The 9,128-nt window shown below is 50.2% G+C and overlaps 1 protein-coding gene across 2 annotated transcripts in view; it reads right to left on the bottom strand.

Moving 5' to 3' along the window:
* The window catches only part of Slc41a3 (solute carrier family 41 member 3), a 46,900-nt gene that overhangs the window by 20,465 nt on the left and 17,307 nt on the right, over positions 1–9,128 (bottom strand). For both annotated transcript variants that reach the window (XM_005364872.3, XM_005364873.2), the window contains 2 exons: positions 7,494–7,601; positions 6,096–6,167 (listed from right to left, as the gene is read on the bottom strand). In XM_005364872.3, coding sequence (XP_005364929.1) covers positions 6,096–6,167; positions 7,494–7,601 — 180 coding nt within the window. The remainder of the gene's footprint in view (positions 1–6,095; positions 6,168–7,493; positions 7,602–9,128) is intronic.

Below are 9,128 nucleotides of genomic sequence, written 5' to 3'. Positions count from 1 at the left end.
ACCAATGTCATCCCAACCAGAGCCCCCATTACCAATGTCATCCCAACCAGAGCCCCCATTACCAATGTCATCCCAACCAGAGCCCCCATAACCAATGTCATCCCAACCAGAGTCCCTATAACCAATGTCATCACAACCAGAGTCCCCATAACCAATGTCATCCCGCACTAGATTCTTACGGTGCCTGGTGATTTGCTCAAAAGGCCACAGAGATGGGTAAGCACATGTGCAGAGCCAAGACAGTTAGTGGAAGGAGGTCTGGGGGAATTACTTGTGTATGTCAGAGACATTTTAAGTATCAATCGAAACGTGCTAAAAAGCTGGAGAGACAAAAGCAATACAGCACAGCCATAAAGAGACATACGGAGCCACAAGACAGAAGGGAGCCCAGAAGTGAGCATAGGAAACTGCTCTGTTAAACGAGGCTAGCAGAGAGGGGATGAGGAGGGATATCCTGGATATATGACTTCAGCAGATGAATATTAAATAGCTTGGGCAAGGGAGATGGAGTGATGATGGCCAGGAGAAGGGTGGAATCCCCCACCCTGCTTCACACCCTTAAACAATAAACCCAAAGGCATGAAATAAAAGGATATACAATAGTCTGTTTAAGAGTTTTACAGCCTGGCATGGTTTGTACATGCCTGTTCCCACAATTATAACCATGGCAAAAGGATTAAGACATCCAAGTTGGCTGAGATATTATACTCGGAGACCTAGCAAAAACAAAATAAATGTTTAAAAATATCTCTGATCAGCAAAGGCCTCCTTTTAAAGATACAACATAAAATCAATAAAGAAAAACACAAAGCCAAACATGGTTACACACACCTACAATACCCGCTACTCTGGAAGCTGAGTTAAGGTCACAGGCCAAGGCCTGCCTGGGCCACAGCGTGCATTCAAAGCCAGCCTGGGCAACTTAGCAAGCCCTGGTCTCAAAACATCAAGCAAATAAACAAAAGCAGGGATACAGCTGGGTAATGGAGCTTTCACCAAGATGCATGTGGTTCAAATGCCAGTACAGAAAAAAGCATCTATATATAGTGTATTATATATGCAATTTATATGGGTTCCTATATGATAGATACCAGGGCGTCCTGGAGAAATGATTGACACCCTTAGTTTTCATGAAGAGTCTCAGTAGATTATGACACGAAGCATGGAGGATATGGCCCAGCACCTGGTACTGCTCACATACAGGTGGTGAACGGTGACTTCCCTGGTGACCTGTTCTTTATCCTTCAGGCCTTGGGCTGTTAGTTTGAATTCAGAACGTCTTCAGAGGCCCATGCTTTAAGACAGCTATAGGAATCTGTGTGGACCATGAAGAGGCAGTTTCCTGGGTGATCTGAGGTGGCTGGAAGAGTGCCCTCAAGAGACTGTGGGGCCCCAGCCCCTCCATCCTAGTTAGGTTCCTGGATATCCTGAGCTAGCATGGGCCCCACAGCAACAGGAGGCTAGGAATCAGTGAGCCACGGGCAGCCTTCCCTCCACGCAAGTGGGCTGTCTCAGGCACTCCATAACAGTGATGGAAAACACATTCATACACCAGGTAAGACTGCCACAGAAAAGGTGGCCACAGGTGGAACATACTGACAAGTACATAGAAGTTGATTCTCATTCACTCCTGGTGGTAGAAACTGGGACGGGAGTTGGGGGTGCGTTGGGAATGTAGCATCTTTTCCAGAGAAGCGTTTGTATGTGTGAACAATTGGGGTGACAGTAGGATAGACAGGAGTGGCCGGGGTTCGTTCTCATGCTGCTCGAGCCAAGCTGCTTGGCAAGTCTAAGTCATCACAGGGTGAGAGTCACAGAAAGGAACTCTACGTCCATGAGCCAGAGTTCTCCGTGGGTGTGTACATACAGATGGGGAACAGGGCGGTTCTGAAGGGGTACCTCCCATGCTGGTAAGGTAATGGAGCAGCCAGTGATGCGGCCACCCACATGCCACTGCGGTACCAGTTACTCAACAGCCAACAGCCTGATTATTTTGTGGGATTTTTGCTTTTTCCCAGAGGGGGTAAAAATCTAAGCTTAAAACTCTTTAGGTCACATGGTTCAGTCACAGAGAGCTGATCCAGTTTGTGTTGAGACTCTGGGTTCTAGTTCCAGTTCTGACAGACAGACAGACAGACAATAAGCCTTACTATAAAGGAGAATGTGGCCATGCCAGTATCACTCAGGAAATAAAGCAAAGACTAGGGAGAACTGAGGCTATATAGTTCCTGGGACAGCAAGCAAGTGGGGGGCTGGCTGCTCGGTGGTGCCCCCAGTCTCACTGGGGAGTCCCTGCACTCCATGAGAAGTTACACAATTCCATACTGAGTGGCTGAAGAGATGATTGAGAGCAGTTAAGAGCACTTGCACTCTTTCAGAGGACCCAGGTTCAATTCCTGCAACCCTTGTGGTGTTCACAACCATCTGTAAAATCCAGACCCAGGGGATCCGATGCCCTCTTCTGGCCTCTCTGGGTACCAGGCATACATATGGCACACAGACATCCATGCAGACAAAATACCAATATACACAAAATTAAAAACTAAAAAAAAAATAATATTGAGAATAAATGACTGTTTAGTGCTCGGCCCTGTCCAAGACACCGACATCAGCCTCCTCAAGGCTCAGGGAACATCACAGAAGAGGTGGCAGAAAGGACATCAGACCAGAAGGACGGAACAAGTGCACTGCCACCTTTGGGCACGACCTGACCATCACTCTCAGGAACCTAGGTGACAAGATCCAGCCAACAGGATCAGCCAGCACTAACTGGACTCAGTGGGTTACCACAAAAAGTGGGGAGGGCATGAGAATGGGAAGGGCTGTGTGGGAGTTGTTCAGGAAGGCGTGGGTGGAATAAGTGGATATGAGCAAGGTGCACTGAACACAGACAAAGTGTCAAATAATTCTGAAAAGTAATTTAAAACTTCACCCTTGGTTTCACATTTAAATGACCAGAACATGTTGAAGTTTTTTTAAAAGTCAAGCTTTGAAATTTCCCCGGTGACTTGTGACTCAAAGTTAGGCCCTTTTAAAATGGAGGAAGTAAAATCATAAGTAAGATACATTTGAGGCAGCATGCACTGCTGTGGGATATTTGTACACTGTGTGAAGGTGTATTGCTGTGATTGGTGTAATAAAAAGCTGAACAGCCAATAGCTAGGCAGGAGGTGTAGGCGGGACTTCCAGGGAGAGAAAGGAAGAGGAGCAGGAATCTAGGTACACGGGAGATGCCAGGAGACATGAAGAGGAAACAAGAAGGTGCAAGATGGAAGAGAAGTAATGCCACGCGACAGAACATAGATTAATATAAATGGGTTAACAAGTTATAAGAGCTGGTTAGAAATAAGTCTAAGCTATAGGCTGAGCTTTCACAATTAATAAGAAGTTCCATGTCAGAATTTGTGAGCTGGTGGCCCAAAGAAAAATCCAGCTACAATGAAAGTCTAGCCAGGCCCAGGAAGGCTTCATAAGTCCTGAAACTCTCTGTGCGGAAGACACACGCACACCACTTAAGAGGGAGAAAACGGAGGGGTGGCACCTGGGGCAGCATAGAGATTAGACTAGAGTGAGTTTCCAATGTGCTTTAGAACAGCAGGCATGGAGGAGAGATATTCCAAGGACAGACAGCTGCATGCTGTAAAGGTGGCAAGAGAGAAATACTGTGGCTGGATGTGGGGCTGGTGAGGGAGACAGGGCTCATCTACACAGAGGAACTGCAGAACCAAGAGGAGGAGGCATCTGCGGCTTAACACACAGATAGAAGTAGTTGCAACGGGCATCAGGTGTACAGGCATCAGCAGGGGGGAGGAGGAGAGAAGCAGGGCTCCATTCAAACGCGGAGGGCTCATCTACACAGAGGAACTGCAGAACCAAGAGGAGGAGGCATCTGCGGCTTAACACACAGATAGAAGTAGTTGCAACGGGCATCAGGTCTACAGGCATCAGCAGGGGGGAGGAGGAGAGAAGCAGGGCTCCATTCAAACGCGACTCAGAGGGAAGAGTCTTCACAGTGACAGGATCATAGTGATGGGATCACAGGGACGGGATCACAGTGACGGGATCACAGTGACGAGACGTGAGACTTAGGGGAGACGGCAGCTTGGTTTCCAACCTGGTCAGGAGGGAAGGACCAGGCCTCACTGGGAATAGCCAAATGGTAGTTAACTTTTCATCAGCTGTAACAAACTCCTCGAGACAATCAACTTAGAAAGAGAGGAGGTTTGCTTTGGCTCACAGTCTTAGAGAGATCAGTCTATGGCATGCTCACCCCATTGCTCTGGGTCTGTGGCGAGGCAGCATCACAGAGGATGCTAAGCAGTTAGTTCCCCTCAGAGCCAGGAAGCAAAGCAGAGCAAGTTGGGGCAGGGTTAGTGTTTTTGTCAACTTGACACCAGCTAAAGTCAAATGGGAAAGAAAACAGTGTTGGGATGAATAAGAACGGCCTCACAGGCTCAGTCACCAGGAAATGTAACTCTTTGGTAAGATCAGGATGATCAGGAGGTGTGGCCTTGTTGGCAGAAGTGTGTCACTGTGGGTGGTGGGCCCACACCAGGCCCAGTTCTTTCTCTCTCTACCCAAGGATCACAATGTGGTCCTCAGCTACTTCTCCAGCACAGTGTCTTCCTGTGTGCCCTACTCCCTGCCATAATAAGAATGGACTAAGTCTCTAAGTACAGTACGCAGCACACCCCCAAAGGGTGAAACAGAGCCTGTACCTGAGAAGTCCCAATGACATGCTTTCTTTCTAAGAGCTGCCTTGGTTGTGGTGACTTGTCACAGCAATACAACAGGACGAAGACAGGACCCTCAGCTGAGAAAAGGCCTCCTCCATCAGAGGAGCCTGTAGCAAGACTGTGGGGGCATTTTCTTCATTAATGATTGAGGTGGGAGAGCCCAGCCCATTGTGGGTGGTGCCACCCTGGGAAGGTGGATCCTGGGTTGTATAAGAAATCAGGCTGGGCAAACCACTAAGTAGCGCTCTTCCATGATCTCTGCTTCAGTTCCTGCCTCCAGGTTCCTGCCCCGGGTTCATGTCCTGATTCCCTCAGTGATGGTCTATAATCTGTAAGATGAACTAAACCTTTCTTCCTCACTTTTCATCATAGTCTTTCTCGTAGCAACAGAAACCTAAGACAGAAGGGGACACAGGCAGCATGCTTCCCCCGCAGTGGGCCAGGCTGGTGTCCAGCAGAACCAAGTACAAAGGGGGATGATGAAGCCAAGTGTAACTTGCCATTTAGGGGATTGCCTCTGGGAGAGGCAGGGTTCTGACCTGAATGACAGGAAGAACAGGTGTCACTAATGGACAAGGACACATGGCCCTGGCCAGGGCTGCCCAGCTGACAGCCTGACCTCAGTCCATAGTCCCTGTGCTACCAGGGGCTGCCCACCAAGAAGCTCAGAGACCCTGGACCACAATCCCTACAGAGCCAGCTGCATGTCCAGCCTTCCTTCTTGCCTGAGCCTGACTTGCCCTCATGTGCTCCTGCCTTGGGTACCCCGGCTTCAGTTTACTGTGACAAGGGCCTAGATAGAACTGAGCCCATAGAGGGGCTGGTGTAGGAGGAGGCACGGTATGAAAGGAGCATGAGGGCCTCTTGCAGGCTGAGACAGGACAGGTTAAGTGGCAAGGGGGGAAATTCCAGGTGGGAAGGCGCTTCAGGTTCCAGAAAGATTGAGGTCTCTGGAAAAAAGTGAACTTGGGGTGTGTCCATTCCGGAAACACCAGTGACCCGGGCAAACAGGGTGTTTGTTTACGTATGGGAAGAAGGCCACTCGCAAATGTAGGGTGTGGCAAATGCTGAGTACATCAGATCCCCAAGCATCTGGCTTACACAGCAGAGAGCAGGGAAGCTGCAGGGACCACAGACCTGACGGCATCTCCAGGCAGGTATGGTGGCTCCCTGTGACAATCTTCCCTACGCCACAGATATGGTCTGGTGGACAGATGCGTGGACACACAGACACTCATCCTCCAAGTCCACCAGAGTACAGGGGCAAGGCTCACATGGCCTCCCTCTTCCTGCCCAGAGAGGCTGCGGACCCACAGGGGAAAGGGAAGGTGAGGCGTTGATGGATGCTCCAACACTCACCTGGACCACAGCGAGGTTGCTGCTGATGACTTTGTACCTCTCCTGGCGGTCATCGATTTGTCCGGTGTTGGCCTACCACACAGAGATAAAGGTAGCGTCAGTCTGGCCGGGCTGGAGAAGTCAGTCCTTCCAGGCATAGCCAGCCTCTCTCTCAGGAAACAAATCAGAACTCAGAACAGATTATGCCACTCAGCTTCGTAGACAGTGACCCACCCCCACTTAAGATTTGTTTTCTTTTTAATTGTGTATATATGTGTGTGTGAGTAGGTGCACATGTGAGTTCACCTGCCCGAGGAATAAGAAGAGGGTCCAGAACCCCAGTTGTGAGCTGCCCAGTCTGGGTGCTAGGAACCAGACCTGGGTCCTCTGCAAGAATGAAGAGCTCTCTTAACGCTGAGTCGGCTCTCCTGCCACATGCACACTCCACCTTTTATGAACTGACCTGGACTTTTTTCTTCCCCAGGTTTTGTTTATTTTAATTTTCCATGTATGGCTGTTTTGCCTGTGTTATGTCTGTGTCCCATGTATGTGTAGCGCCTATGAAGGCCAGAAGAGGGTGTCTGATTCCCTAGGACTTGAATTACAAATGGTTATGAGTTTCCCTGTGGGTGTCAGGAACCAAACCCAGGTCCTCTGGAAGAGCACTGAGCCATCTCTTCAGCTCCTTTGGCCTCTTTAGTGGAGAAACAACACTATAAATATAGTTAGAGATGCTGGCATCCACAGTGAACAGTGGACACTGAGGCCTTCATCCCTGGTCCTTCATCAGCTTTGGGACTCTTAGGCCCTTGAACACAATATATTTCCTCTGGCTACTGCCCTTTTCACATGCAGGATGGCCATTGGAGAGAAAAAGGGGAAACCTCTTATATTAACAAGAGAGAAAGAAAACCATCCACCTGCCATGCATGGGTGCCTGGGATAGGCAAAAAGAGCTGGCCGAGGCAGGGCCTGTGTTGGCTACAGAGCCAAGGGTAGACAGCCATGACAGAAGACAGCAAGGGCCTGAAGAATGGAGGTGGTTGATGGGCAGCTAAAAACCCTTCTTTGTTTCCTCCCCCAGAATCCTTCCCTGAACCTGTACTGCCTACTGAAGCTTCGTGTGTATGTTCCAGGGAGTGTGGCCTCGGGTCCAGGCAGCAGCATGCAGACTCCAGGACACCCAAAGTCAACTGGCACCGAGGATGAGGGGAAGTGAAGGCACCAGGGCATTGTGTTGGTCCCTCACCAGCTCAGGGTAGCCATGGAAAACAGAAAACAGTACAAAGAACAGGGACAGCCTGTGAGAGACACCAAAGCCGAACAACACCCGTGTGGATGCGGACTGCCGAGAAACCAAAAGAAGGAATATCCTGTCCCCAAAGCGCAGACGACCCGAGACAGCCACCTGCCACTTACAGACGTCGAGAGTCGAGACGCCAGTGTCATCTCCAGGTTTCCCTTCAGACCCACCAGGGGCGGCACCAACGTCAGCAGGTCTTTAACCTCCTGGAATACTGGCCAGTGCTGGAAGGCAGAGAACAAGGCCATGAGGCCAAACCGCTGGCTCAGCTCTGCCGCTGTCCACAGAGAACCCCAGGCAACCACCCTGCGCTGCTGCGAATCAACCCGCGAGGCCAATCAGGGTCCTAAACGCTTTCACTCAAGTTTTGGTTTTTGGAGACAGGGTCTCTCTACATAGCCCTGGGTATCCTGGCACTCACTGTGTAGACTAGGCTGGCTTTGAATTCACAGAGATGTACCTGCCTCTGCCTCTGCCTCCCTGGTGCTGGGATTAAAGGTGTGTGCCACCAAATACCCAGCCTAAATGGTTTTAAATGAAACACCAAACAAAACATTTTAAATACCATTAATCAAATCAGCAGCGGTGGTCTCCAGCAAGTTCCTCCTGCCTCCCACCCTCCGAGGCCAGGAAAGTGGCGGGGCGAGAGCGGGGGCCAGAGGTCCAGCCTGGCCCAGCCTGAGAACAAGCTATTTACTGTACCATGGGATTCGGTGTGCAAGAACAGTTTGATAGAAACTGGGATGTGTCACTAATTCAGAGTTACTTCCTTTCATTTGGGAGGCCTGGAAACACTCTGCAAAACTAGCTGGTGGCTACTCTGTCAGGATCTCTCAGTCACTACCCAGCACCCTCCTGGACCCTGAGCTTTCCAAAACAGAAAGGTCCATTTGATGGAGGCTCCACATCTCCTTCAAATGTAAGAACAACACAAACTGAAAAGGCAGAATTGCTGGGATGTTTCAAGAAAGCTGGGAAAGGGGGGAGATACTTGTGGTGATGAAAACCACCCCCAAATACCCACCGACCTGACTGAAGTATGACCTCCATGGAATAAGGTCTTAAGGTTGCAGGCTAGGTCTAGGCCTCATTTCCCCAGGGAACAGCAGCTAACAGTGCACAAACACATTACCTCTGGGAGAGCGGGAGTCATCCCCAGGCAGCAGTACTCTTGGGGGTGTGGAGAGAAAGGACCGGTCGGAGGTTACACATGCCAGTCTTACCCCTGTGTCTCTTGACTGCATAGGAGCAAAATGTGGTCCTGGCACGCATAGCTTTTTAGTACCAAGTCTGAACATTTTACTGTGCTCATAACTTTAATTCCCTCTAGAAAATGTTTTTGCATTTACCAAATTGACCTATTTGTTTGGATCTTCTATAATAATGACATTAGCCCTTTAAGAAATACAAGCTTTCTCCTGCTCTAAGATAAAGGACTGCGTTGGAGACAGAGGACCACCTGCAGGGGCCCTCCTTATCAGTCCAGCTACTGCCTCCCCCTTTGCTGGAGCAGGGGCCTCAGGCCTGTGAGCAGCCGTCTATCAGCCCTGTGCACCCCTGGGGCACATACCACACACAGCACTGCACAGTACTCCCACCCCCGGCCAGGGTTGCCTGTCACACCCGGTCCTTTCCATGCTCTCTGCCCCAGCCCTCCCCCACCACCCTCCTCTGCCTCCTCCTCCCTCCTCTGCCTCCCCCTCATCCACCCTCCTCTGCCTCCTCCTCCCTCCTCTGCCTCCCCCTCATCC

Source organism: Microtus ochrogaster, unplaced genomic scaffold (genome assembly GCF_000317375.1).
Source record: "Microtus ochrogaster isolate Prairie Vole_2 unplaced genomic scaffold, MicOch1.0 UNK1, whole genome shotgun sequence".
Lineage (NCBI taxonomy): Eukaryota > Metazoa > Chordata > Mammalia > Rodentia > Cricetidae > Microtus > Microtus ochrogaster.
This window is presented reverse-complemented; position numbering and strand designations above follow the sequence as displayed.